Source organism: Antennarius striatus, chromosome 20, assembly GCF_040054535.1.
Source record: "Antennarius striatus isolate MH-2024 chromosome 20, ASM4005453v1, whole genome shotgun sequence".
Lineage (NCBI taxonomy): Eukaryota > Metazoa > Chordata > Actinopteri > Lophiiformes > Antennariidae > Antennarius > Antennarius striatus.
Window position 1 is genome coordinate 14,608,519 of NC_090795.1, and position 13,982 is coordinate 14,622,500.

The following is a 13,982-nucleotide window of genomic DNA, read 5'->3' on the forward strand; positions in this document are numbered from 1 at the left end:
TCAGTTTAAATACTTATAAATTCTTAAAAATTTCTAACAAAAATGTAAAATCTTATATATGTGTGTGTTTGTGTGTGTGTGTGTGTGTGTGTGTGTGTGTGTGTGCGCGCGTAAAAGTAAAAAAGCAATAGGAAAATGAAGAAGAATGTGGAGAAGAAAGTGTAATGTTTCTCCAATCCACAGGTCTTTTGATTTGTATATTAATATAAAGTAAATAAACCTAAAAAATGGTTGACAATTCCAACCTAAGATTGGAGGGCGTTGTGAACTAAGCTGGAAAGCTTCAGGCTGAAGGATTACAAGCTACTATTGTTGAGGTTGATTCGAAGTGAAAGACAATAAGCAACAAAGCAAGGTGGGCTTATTGTTTTTAAGCTACTAATTGTAGTCAGGATGCAAGAGGAGCAGGGCTGATGGCGTTGTGGGCGGAGGGTTGCGTGACTGTCTTCCATATGCTGAGGCTGTGTGCGTATGTGTGCATGATAATGTGCATGCATATGTGTTTATGCATGCGTGTCTGTGACATACCCTCAAGGATCCTCCTCATTGTCACCGGGGGATAAGGGGATAGGAGATGTGGACACTGTGTGTGTGTGTGTGTGTGTGTGTGTGTGTGTGTGTGTTGGTGCATCTGTCTACATTAGTGTGTATTAGTGTGTGTGAGAAAGACAGTGGGTGTGACCAATTAGGGCACATGGTGTGCAGAGCAGCAAAGAGTGGGGTATGAACCGTCACGCAACCTCGCATGGTATAGGATTATAGGTCTTGATTTGCAGACACACACACACACACACACACACACACACACACACACACACACACACACACACACACACACACACACACACACACACACTTTCCCCCTCAGATACAGCTGTCATCAAGCATCAGACACTTTGCTAGTAGTACAGTCGCCCACAGCAGCCATTAAACTCTCCTGATTGGATAATGTTCCTTTCATTGTTTTCACCACTTCCTCAAACTAACTTCTCTTTTTGCACCTCTAGTTTTCATCTCTCCACCTCACTCACTCCATTCCCGTGTCATTATCACCCTTTTCCTACAGAACAAGTGTCATGCAGATGGCGTGGCCAAAGGTTGCGTGCTGACTGGCGATTATTAAACATTTAAAGTCAGCCTCATCCACCCTCCCCCTCCTCATTGTGACATCAGTCGAGGAACTACCAAGACATGAAGATGCAGTTCTCCTTTGAGGAATCTTTAGAGACTTTTTAAAGAATTGTTGCACATGTAATCCATCTAGTAGAGCTCTGTCCCCGTAATGCCACAGGAGAACAGTGTGCTGTTACTTTTCAAGGATCCCAACTATGTGGATCAAAGTGTGTCAGGATCATTCAACTGTTACTCATGCAGCTGCCTCGTAGCAGCCACCGCTTATCGTTACACTTTTAAACATTACAACTGTGAATTAAAGATTGCATATAATAGACAAATGTCAGTTCTGTAAATTATATTTTTAAAGTCATGGTAGATGTTAGTTATATTATTATATTACAGGATTCCCTCTAATATTATTAGTGTTTTTTCAAGAATTGAAATCACCAGATGTGGCCATCTGGGTAACGCGATCGACACATTCACGCCGATTCACTACGCAATCACCCCAATAAGAAGAATCCCCATAATAACTGATCCTCGTGTATTCCGTAATTCCCTATAAGCTTTTCTGTGACTGGTGAAACAAATAAAAGCTTCAGAAAGAGATTAGAGGCAGGAATGATGATAGCTGTGGGATCACTGGCACAGGCTTGTGTCTTCAGATGTGAGCAAACCACTTAGGAATCTAACAGTGGTTTGTGATCGAGAGGTGACAGCTGCACAGATAAGACAAAAAAACAAAGCTTTTCAGGTTAAATGTTTGCAAAAAAGTTCTTTTTCTCTTTTCACAAGCCCAACTAAAACGTAGTTATGATGTCTCTGCAGAGGTCAGAGGTTAAGCACAACCAAGCATATGAGTGTTCAGTGGTAGACGAGAAATCCAGGCATATCGGGTGGAGAACCAGGAGCTGAGTAACTGCAGTCTTGTGACGTCAACATCTCTGACTTGGTTCTAAACTTGTTGCTTGTCAGAAAGAGTAGTTTGAAAAAACTTTTAACCAAGATGTCAAAGAAAGTTTCTCGCTCTTCCATACGTGCAAATGAAAACCCAAACTTCTTGCCTCAACTCAATGGAAGGATGGAAATAATATCTTGATTTTACTTGGGGATCTTCCAACATAAACCAAACCTAATATCTTAAAATGCAGTGAATCAAAGGTCAATTATTATAAATGTATAATCTTCAGATATCTTGTGATCTAGGTTAGTATAGCTTTTCAGATAAAACCAAATCAATGTCATATAATCAGTGGTTTTGAATGTGTCAGCACAACAGAAAACTATTATAGTGTTACTCCTCTATCTGAAATTCAGTCCCTCTCCTTCCTGTGCCCATGTTCCTGTGTTGTAATCATTAGCTGCATGTTGTTTGGCATTTGTTCTATTCCTTAAGCTATATTCTATGTCCAATTACCTACAACCATTTGATTATGAATACATCCTTTTGTCTAATTTACATGAAATAAGTAAATTAGATGAAGCATGTTTCGTGTTGAAGCTGTCTGAACTCATCTATTCATAATTAGGGCTTTAAACAGGCCATGAGAGGCCAGGGGGCATTAGTAAATGCATTACCTTATTGCCATATACGGAGGAACTATATGGAAGGTTCGCTGCAGTGTCCTCATGATCCATTTACTGCTCAAAGAGTTAGCTCTGTAAAACTGGAAAATACTAAAACTGATTTTGACTTGCTTCTCTTTCTTTCGGTTGGTGGATAAATGTCAAGGACTATTTGAACATGAAGTGCAAGTAGTAGTTAAGTACCTGGTGGGATGGAGGTCCAGCCCTGCTGGAGGTCCTCAGGTCTAAGTTTTAAGCACAGCTTTTAAGTTACATGTCTTCCTGTTCTTGCCCCCTGCTGCTTCTCCTGCCCCAGACCTGTTTGTGAAAGCCACCCCCCCACCCCCACCCCGACTCCAGCCTCTGTCCCAGATGGCGGTGAGAGACAGCCGCCGAGATCCCAGATCGTGTGGAGGAGCTGTCATGCCAACCTTATAACACATTAATCATACAGGCAGAGTGGATAGAGATACTTGGTATCCTGTTCTGCTGACTATTTATTATTAATCGAGACACAAATCTGAAAGATGAAACCACACTTGGTATATGTAAAAAAAAAAAGAAACTAATATAGAGACAAAGATATTAACTGAACAAAAGAATGCAGCAATTGTTTTCATTCTAGAAAATGTTTCTGCAAACAGGAGACCATTTGCTTGGTTGAGTAAAATTATAAATGACTTCATATTATTTGATTTGAGCTCTTAAGTTTTGGACTGCACATCAACAGTTGTGTCTGTCCTTGCCTGGCCGACACAATGAGCTGCTTGTTGGTGAAGTTACACAGTTAGTCCCTACAGAAGTATCAGCGATATCCCTTTAACCATTGATCTTTCATATTAATTGATACCAAGTGGGACAACTGAAATGATTGAACCTGTCTTTGTCTGTATTTAATTCCATTTGTTGTTATTTTTAGAGTCATTTTTAGACCAATTCACTAAATGTCATTGGATTCCTAAATTGAAGTTTGAACATGCATGAGCAACTTTTCAGGGCAATGCTATTCGTGTTTCCAGTGGGTTTGTAACACATCCAACACAAGGTACTGACATGATGTGCCAGGAGAGGGCAGTGCTTTTGCAAAATCCTGTATACAATATACAGTAATCATTTTCTTTTTATTGTTCTAATGGTTTAAGTTGAGCAGCAGGAAGAAACAAATATTAAATGTAACATTTAAACACCCAAAGCTACAGGCGTTCTTTTTGACTTTCATTTTCAATATTTGTTTGAATGGTATCAACCCACCGACCTGAAAGTGATTAATTGCCTCATCATCATTTGGCTAGCAGCAAAAGAACAACGCCACCCAGATTATCCATATAAAGAAAAGTATTTTAATAGACGAGTTCCATTTGAAAAAACAAGTAGAAACATTTGAAGACACTGCATATGTACACTGTGTTTGCTACCTTGCAGCTACTTTTTAACAATGATCAGAAGGATAGCAAGAAAAAAAGCCGTTTTTTTTTTAACCTTAGAGAAAAAGAAAAGCCTTAAAAACTGTAGCTTTTAAATTATGCACTTTAGCCTCTTACAATAAATACGAATCATCAAAACATTTGTTGAAATGAACATACATAAAGAGAAAAAAGACAAAGTCAAAACAGTGACACCATGTACAGTTGTGCATGTCAATTTAAAAACTTCTCTGGCTAGACTGAACTTCAACTGAACTACTCCCAGTAGTGCAACGTAGAAACTATCATAGTAGCTTCACAGGACTGACACCCTGATAATTTGGTGCTTAATTAATTTGTGCAAAAATACTGATTGTGAAGACACCGTTCGATGTATTCCGACTGAAAGGAAGACAGGAAAAGTGTATGTTCATTTCAAAGGAAATGTGTTGCATCTGAAGTGAGAAAGGCTGCTTGAAATGCTAATCTTGTCCATGAACACTAATTCACTCTGTACAAAATAACCTTTAAAGAAATGACAGAAATTAGGTCATTCATACAGTTCAACAGGTGTTTCATGACGTAAAACATTATTGTGTTAACTGAAAAACAAATCAACACTGAACCTTGTAACAATAGACTGCCGTCTTTCCTTCAAGTCAAACTAAAACCTTTAGTTTGTTCAGATGTACCTGATAACCAGCACATCCTTTAACTGCAGAGTGGGGTCCAATGATCATGTGTCCAAGTTTATCTGTAGTCCAGTGTGATCTGAGCTGTCACTTTTCATGTAAATTTAAAGCCGATAAATGGAAATTGTGACTAAAACTTGATTTTCCCCATCAACGTCCTGAATTCCCCCTTTCCACTTGTGCTCTCCGCGAGGCGTTCAGAGACAAGTGGGGTCAGATATACGAAGTTACAACTTGTTAGGGTTCAGCAAGATTGAAGAAGCTCGACCAGGACGGGTGGCTGAATCACAGGTTGGCGATCAAGAGTTTGCTGTGTACTTCCTGTTCCCCTTTATGTATTGTCTATACATGTGATTGTAAACAGGCTGAATAGATGTAGTGATGACACACATGAAGCTCTGGCCAAAGCAAAAGTTTTACATGTTTTGATCCATGAACTACCAATTTATATTGTATTTAGCATGACTTTCAATTTCTGAATGTCTTTCCTTAACGTTCAAAGACAACTTGTCAAAAATGGTGTTATCACAAAAGCAAAATACAAACATTGAGTATGTGGGAGGTTGTGCAGCTGCTTAGTGTCATATCAGAGTCTGTGATGAGTGTTTTCAAAGGGGTTGCAAGAGTCTTGTGACAATAATGTTAAATTTGAACTTATTTTTCTGCAATTTACATCAAACCCTCCAGAAGTTTATTTAACAGATTCTATAGAAATTTCCATTCATTCCTCACTAGAGGCAAAAAAAGTAGGCAAATTATCGTAAAAGGATCAAAACACACAAAACCACCATCAAGACAGATAATCCCTGAAGTCATTACCGCTCCTCAGTTTGCTCTCTTAATCAGCTATCTCCCTCGATAAACCCAGCAGTAGATGGAAGTCATCTCCTGTGCACAAAGCTAAAAAATAGGTTCTTTTTACAGCAAAAGCCAGGTGTACACAACGCATCAAACAAAATGTGTTTCTAGACAAATTTTGTCTCATGTCACTAAAATCCAAAAGTGCTTGGAACCAACTACAAAATGTATTCCTTAAAAACTAAATCGTCTATCCATAAACTGGATTTTTTTTTTTAAAAGTTTGATTGTCACAAATACTAGAACCTGAGCCTCAATCGTGACTTCCTCCTCACAAGGAAGAAGTATATTTAACATCCTGGGAAACCTCTGAATTAAAGACTGTCCAGTTGTAATGCTGGTGCAGGTGGTGCATATAAAACATACTCGAATGCAGACAGAGGTTTGTGTGATTGTGGGTGGGCTGGCAAGTGAGTAATTATCTGCTGATTCATCACTTCAGGGCATATAGATGTATGGACTGGACTTGTGGGGACCTGTGCTCATCACACACGGCATAATGTTCCTTGGACCAACCATCATGGACTGGCTAATGTCATGTCCAATGTCGGACCATGGTGGGGAATCCATGGGCTCCCGTTTGATTGAGTGGATCAGGCTGTGACCTTTGAACTCATACACGCCATGCTTGTTGTAGTCCTGGTGCATGTAGGCCTTGTGAGGGTCCTGTGGATAGATGTGTGAGTCCATGAGGTTGTTAGATTGGTTGTTGCATAGAGAGTCTGAGTGGTAGAGTCTCTGAGGACTGAACTGGTTATTGTCGTTGTCGTTGCCCAAGTCTTTGTCACATTTCAACAGTCGTCCAGTTGCGTTGCCGCCGCTGTTGACTGTATAGTTCTGGTAGTTCCCGTTGTTGTACAGTGGGCTGATCCCCACTTTTCCTCGCTGACAGGGTGAGTAGTGTGCATCATAGTAATCTGCCTCTGACTTGAGATGGAGGTCTGAGGTCTGTGCATACAAGCCGTTACCATAGCGACGGTCGATGTTGTCTGGGTCGCGGCAGGCCCAGGGTCGCCCATAGGCATCGCAGCCATTCTCGGAGTCTGAGTCGTGTTCGACCTTGATTGGTGGCATTTCCGGCATCAGATGGCCATCGTAGCATTCACCGTAGCCATTCTCATTCTTTACCAGGTCCATGCAGTAGGCTGAGTCTGGATCTGTGGGAATTTGGACATTCCCATAGAGTTTAGAGACAAACACTTCACCTCCTCTGCTGCTATGGCAGCTGGGAGAAAGGCGGTATGGCTTCCCGTACTGGCTGGCCTTGTTCAAGCGGTTCGAGGGGATGTAGCCAACACCCTGGCCCACTCTGAGGGGACCTGAGTTTGGGCGGAGAGGCCAGCTACTGCCCAAGCCTGGGCTCACACCTTTATGGGGGGCCATGGAGGACTTGCAGTAATTAAGGGGCTCCTCCTGGTTGTAGTAACCATCAGGGCGATACTTGAGGTTGTCTTTGGAGAGTGGGGTCCAGGGAGTGTGGTGACCTCTTTGAGCAGCACTCGGAGAAGAACAGGACAGAAGGAGAGGATCTATGATGTCACCGATTCCTCCACTAAAGGAGTTCCGCCTGAGGTGTTCCCCTCGCTTACTGTAAGACAGAGGTAGGGAGGGGGAAGAGAGAGGAATCGGAAAAATAAAAATTAAATTATTACTCATGAAGATGTACACTGAAGAAGACCTGATCTTTTAGAATAAGTTCGGTTTTCTCAAATATTCACATGAGAATGTCCACAAACAGAATGACTCAAAGCAGAAATATCTGGGTTGCTCTTGTTTATAACAAGATCATTCCAGAAGCGGCTCATCTTTTCCATGAATCATCTCATATGAAAATTGAGAACAGAGTCAACATCCAGAACCAATAGATGAATGACAACCCCCAGTCAAAGTTTACAGTACGCTGCTGAAGAACATTCGAGTGTGTGTTCCTGACTTTAGCCTTTCTTTGAACTTCAGTTACAGGATGTCTTGTATTAAGTCATTTCATGTATGTTAAAATATTTCCCTCAGAAATGCAGTTTTTCAAATATCCATGACTGGATTCAGCTTGTTGGTCATTTATAGTGTCATTTAAAGATTATTTCAGAAGAACATATGAACTAAAAAAACACTTTTTCCACAATGTGACTCACCCTTATGCTTTTGCAATGGTGATTTAGCTCGACCTGGATTATTTATTCACCAATACATCCATGTTTATTACATGTACATGATTTAATATGTAAAAAGACAAAAATGCTGACAAATTCCCCTGTAAAATATCTTATTCTTCCCTTCCCCAAATGGTGAATTTAACACAATGTGATGAGACAAGATGAAGTAAAATGAAATGAGCTAAGATATAAACATAAAAAGTTATTTTTTTATATAATCAAATTATCCCAAAGGGGAAATAAGTGGCACACTCTATTATTAGTGATGTACATGTATCTCCCCACCTATATATTTGAATAAGCTCACTTGAAAGTCTCACGCTGTGACACTGTCTAAATGCTGTCGTACCGTCGTCAAAAAAATGGGCAAAACTCAGCCGAAAAGGATGAAATCAAAGCTTCGCTTTGCATGTTTATTAAGTTTACTTCCAGCCTTGCTCATGTACGCAATCAACAACCAATCTATGACAAAAACAACAAGAAACACCATCAGACCGTCCAGTTGTGTTTCTGCTGCAGACTCTGTTGAGTTTATTAATTCTCCTCCGATGAAGATGAGCTGAATCCCTACTGTAATCTCAATTCTGTACGGATGATTTTGAAAATTCTCCACAAGATTACAGACTCAACGGAAGTCAGGATGGTGTCGGCACCGTAATGGATGTCCTGCTGGTTTTAGTTCCTGGTGTCCAACCCTCGCAAAATAATTTTTCCAATTCTGGAAAGTTACATCATCAATAACTTCAACTTTTATTGTTCTAATAAAATGTAGAAATCACTGTTCAGGTAGTAAAGTAATCTAGAAGGAATATGCACTAACATACATGACATCACCATGTCTCACGTTGCATTGCAGCAAAAGCTCAGCTAGCATCAGTTGGCTATTGTTTAGCAGGAGCTCTCCATGTTAGCAGTGTAGCGTAAGCGCCATAGAACAAGGTAGCTATTTATTCTTTTCATATGTTTGGTATCAAGCCCGATATTATTGTTTTATCATGCAATTTCCACGGGTTCCCGCTGGTATTTATATTAGTGTACAGGAGCTGAACAAGAAGCGCACACAAGGGGCCTGTACGCATGCAGGAGGAGGTAGAGTGACGGGCAGCTCCTGCCCAGTGCGCCCAAATGAGCCACTTGTGAGGGGGGACAGCGCCTTGCTCAAAGGCATCTCAGCAGTGCTTCGGTGGTGAGCTGACACCTACTAATGTCAGCTCACACTCCGGGTGTTTTTTTGGCGAGAGCGGGTGTCAAACGCCAATCTTGGAACATAGGACGACCCACTCTACCGCCCGCTCTACTAATGAGCCACTTCATTGGCTCATGAAGCTCATGAAAGGTGTTTTATGTCGGTTAACCTTTCATGAAGAACACTTTTCATTAGTTGAGCTACAGTACATTTCATTCAAATCAAGAAAGAAATATTTCTCACACATATTTTTACACTGACTCCACCATCAAATTATAAACTACATGGCCAAATCCAATAATCCATTGCTGATGATGGAGTGGGAGTGAACAGCAGAGGGAGTGGGAGGTCTCCCTGATGACAGCTCAACGCTGGTCCTCCTAGCCTCTCAACATAGTTAATGATGCATGAAGCACAGAGGACCTTATCCAAGCTGAGACATGTGCTTGCTCATAATTGTCCACAGGCAGAGGTGGTACAAACACAAACATTCTTTACTCAAGGAGGACATGAACGTGTGAAAGGAAATCTCTGGTGAAAGTAGAAGTATTGATTTATCATCTTTATCAGCTTGTTGGCAAGACAAGAGAGACATGGGAAGGATGTGCAGCAGGTTAGGGTGATTAAGGATAGGGATGGAAGTGTATTGACAGGTGCCCATAGTGTGATGGGAAGATGGAAAGAGTACTTTGAAGAGTTGATGAACGTAAGCATATGGACGTTCTCTGAAATGCCCTCTGGTGATGGGGTTAGAATGTTGATAGGGTTTGCTGGGTTATTGATGAAACAAGCAAGCAAAGAAAAAAATCCTGTTGAAACGGCGAAATGCACAAAACATGAGTGAACCCTCACTTTTTCTTTATGGATGACTTCCTTGCGTATGTTCCGTTTCTGTTTTGTTATATGTGTTTTATGTCTGTCATCTGTTTGTCTGTTGTGTGTGATACGTGCTGATGGATTGCTAAAACGAAATCCGTCTTAATGATCTTAAAGCATGCAATAGTGGAAACTAAACATTAAATGCTAAGGTAAAAAGTCTGTGTTGAAATTGCAAAAGTATAAGGTTCAAATATTTAACATGTATGGAGTAAAAGTAGAAAATTCCTTGTAAATTGCCTTTTGCGCCCATGTATAATGTGTTTCTTTTAAATGTGTTTTTCTTTTAGCTGAGGTCCTGATATCAGCTCTACAGGCGTTGCTGTACCTGCGACATCGATGCTGAAATTATAGAACAGCACTATCATTAAAACAGATCAGTGAACACAGTGCAGTGTGAGCATACACACCTTTGCTCCAACGTAGAAATAAGCCCGCCTCCACCTCCCTTGTTCTTTCCCCGCATCAACATGTTCTTCATCTTCATCTCAGAGATTGAGGGGAGTAGGAGGGGTACGCCTATGCAGAACAGAGCAAGCTGTGGAGGCATCAGCGCACCAGAGGCTGATTTTTTCTTCTGGCCATGGAGGAACTTCAACCGACCCTGGAACTGCATGGTCTGGATGAGAAGTGGAGAAGAATGAACAGGGTGTGAATGTTTCACAACACATTCCTCACATGCTCCTGTCTGAGACAGCTCATTGAGGATGTGAGCACATGCAGCAGTGCTATGAGCTAACTGCTAACATCTCTGCTCTAACATGCTATCATTCAGAATGTTCACACACAGATGTTTATCAGAACATTGACCAGTCAAAGTAATCAGAAGTCCCGCATTTATCATCTTGGTTTAACCTGCTAATGCTGGTGAATAAGCACTGACAATATAGTAAAACTGAGATGGTTTGGATTTAAATAACTTGATGAGCACTTATATTACTATATTACTTGAAATGCTTTGACTGAAGTTGTGAAAGCCTATGTTGTGACTTTACTTCAACTAAATTAAATAATTTGACGGCCTACTGATGACCTAATATGCTTGTACACATCTTTCATGAGGCTCGGTGGATATACCACTTGACCTATTAATGAACCAACTGCACAAGTTTGTGCGGCAATGTTAGCATGACAGCCGTGAGCGCTAACAGAAGTCATATTATTTACATGTATTATGGTGTTGTTAGGTTTCCATGAGAAGGAGACCTGAGGTAGTAATAATTATGATATGATGTACTTTTGCAGTCATGGTGAGATGTATTATTCAAGAGACAGTTGCTCCAAAGTACTGCAGTTATTCATCTTACAAATATTTGTTCACCAACAAGTTTACCACAAGTGCTTTGTAGATTTTAGACAATTTCTATTTAAATGTCGGTGCAATTAGAGTGAACTCTGTTGACCCTGGTGTAACATTCAAACTCCACGGTCCTGTTGTTCTGTCATTAGTGCCTCTAGCTTTTCCACTTCTGTTCTCCAAACCACTTTGGGATCAACGTCTTCTACTGCTGTGTGCACTCTCCCAATTACTTCATGATGTTTTGCAAAACTGCTATAAATAACTCTACACACTGCAATTAACAATGAAGTTTTAATCTACCAAAGGGTTCATCATACTCTTTATAGGTCTGGGTCTTTTCCCAGAAAACAGTCAACATGTACCCCATGCTGAGCAAAATACTCTTGTACTTTTCTGTTTTCTCTGAATGATAAGACTTTGGAAACTGAAGCTACATTTAGTTTTGCAAATTAATTCAGGTCCCTTACCAAAAAGCCAGAGGTGCTGTCCAGGAGGCATCGGACTCTGGCAATGAAGCATCTGTTGAGAAACCCGGAGAGTTCAGGAGGAATCCCGCCTGCCTCAGGAGAATGGAAGAGGCTGCTAACTACAAACTCTTCACCTGAGATGTAGTATCAATGGAGAGAAGAAAAAAACTCATGTAATAGTGGATTAACTGATACTTACAAAGTCCATCTACTCTTGTGAATGGCAAAACGATATTATTGTTTGGCCACTCACAGTATCTCACAGCTCATTTGCACCAACCAGCAGAGCTTCAAAATACTTTTTAAGATATTAAACGACAGACTGACACAACAATAATATGAGCTTTTAACCAAAGAACTACCCACCACTTCCTGCAGCCAGCTGGCTGTCCTGGTGCGCTGAGGCCTCCTGGTGCTGTGGAGGACACATAGCCCAGTGGAGCTGGCGCCTGAACTCCTGACGGTCGTCTATGTGAATATAGTCAAACACATTCTGGTGCATCACGTCAGTCTGTGGGGGAAAACCAGCGGATTGCGTTGAGTTTGAGGGATTTCTTGCAAGAAATGCAGCCAACCGGCAGCATTTGTAGTTGGAAATGCTCGACAACATCTTCAGAATGTCTTAAGAAGCATGACATTGCATGTTCACAGCATGCCTGGAGACTGACTGGACTACTGTGTCTTTGTGCCATCGGTGCTCCTGGTGGCATCAGCTGTAGTTAGATACACTGGTCAGCTTAAGGATTGCCAGAGAGCAGGCTAACCTCAACATCACACACACATAAGGCACATGTGGTATATATATAAAGTCAGTGGAAGTCACAGTAACATATATGTACATTTGTATGTCTGCACATAACCCAGTACACTAACAGTCTACGGGCAGCTGCAGGGCCAGTGAGGGCAGCTGTGTTTGTCAAGCATCGCGTGACACCAGCTCCCGAACAGCAACCCAGCCCAGCTAACCCTCCCTACACACACACACACACACACACACACACACACACACACACACACACACACACACACACACACACACACACACACACACACACACACACACACACACACACACACACACACACACACAAACACACAGAATGAGTTCGTTTCCAGCCCACTCTCCTCTTGCCTCTCTCTTTCTTTTCCAGCAATAGCTGTGCTTTTTGTCATTCCATGACAGATTCCTCAGTAAAATGTTCAAGCTTCTCCTCTTCCCTCTCTCCCTCCTCCCTGTACTCTCTCCATAATTTCCACACCGGTGGCACGCGAGGGTTTTTGATGGCCTGCCTCTGAAAACACAATCTGTTCCCACCGTCTTCGGCGGGCGCTCCGTCCTGCGGTTCGGTTCCCTACTGGCAGTCGTGCAGACGGACGGATCGAGTGACTATTGTTTATGTTTCTCGTAAAAAACACAGGGAGGAAAAGAGGAGCTAAAAAAATGTAGAATAAGCGATATTTTCACTGACCTTCAAAGGCGACTGCCCTAGTAACAAATGGGATGAAAGGCCAGTGGAGGTTCTCAGTTTTTCTCGAGGGCTTTCTTGTGGTGCTACTTAGTGAAGTGTTCCCCTCTTGTTTTTCCTGTGGTACATTAAGTATAAGTGTCCCTCTGACTACAATTGTGGCTTCAGTACGTGACAGCAAGTCCAGGCCTTAGAGGTGAACTCTGTGACTTAAAAACAACTCATAGCTCCTTGGCGAGAATGTGAGAACATGTGGGGAAGGCTGAGAGGAGGTTTCAATCAACCTCTGGAGTATAGCGATGACCTGGGATTTGCTTTATAGTAAATATGTCAACATATTCCAGCTTTCTCAAAAGTTCACAGCTTCGTCATCGGAATCCATATATCTAGAATTATGCTATCCCATATTAAAAACTGTTGAAAGATGATCTGATATGCACTCACACACCATTTTCATTTCCGCTCTCTGTCTCGTGCTGCTCTGTTCACACACTGTGGCAGAATCTTTCAGACCGCTTTGGTTTTCACGTTGATTTCATGGCACTGGGCTATTAGCCTCGTCTGCTTGTAAGCCAAGTGGGACTACTGTGGCAGAATAACTCTTACCCCAAATTGCCAACGTGTGTGTGTGTGTGTGTGTGTGTGTGTGTGTGTGTGTGTGTGTGTGTGTGTGTGTGTGTGTGTGTGTGTGTGTGTGTGTGTGTGTGTGTGTGTGTGTGTGTGTGTGTGTGTATGTGTGTCTGTGTGTGTGTGTGTGTGTGTGTGTGTGTGTGTGTGTGTGTGTGTGTGTGTTTGTGTCAAAACACACATACACACACATACAGGGCAGAGGAGGAATTTTAACAGTGAAAAGCACTTTATTTGTGGTTCGAAAGGAGAGGGATGATTTCAGCGTTGTA

At 41.6% G+C, this 13,982-nt stretch overlaps 1 protein-coding gene across 1 annotated transcript in view; it reads right to left on the minus strand.

Annotated features, from left to right (window-relative positions):
- Window positions 1–3,999: 3,999 nt before the first annotated feature.
- ahrra (aryl-hydrocarbon receptor repressor a) overlaps window positions 4,000–13,982 on the minus strand; it is a 62,629-nt gene continuing 52,646 nt past the window's right edge. The window contains exons 6-9 of the mRNA XM_068343953.1: window positions 11,984–12,128; window positions 11,618–11,751; window positions 10,261–10,469; window positions 4,000–7,223 (exon numbers count right to left, since the gene is read on the minus strand). Of these exons, the coding sequence (XP_068200054.1) occupies window positions 6,074–7,223; window positions 10,261–10,469; window positions 11,618–11,751; window positions 11,984–12,128 (1,638 nt within the window). The 3' untranslated portion in view covers window positions 4,000–6,073. The remainder of the gene's footprint in view (window positions 7,224–10,260; window positions 10,470–11,617; window positions 11,752–11,983; window positions 12,129–13,982) is intronic.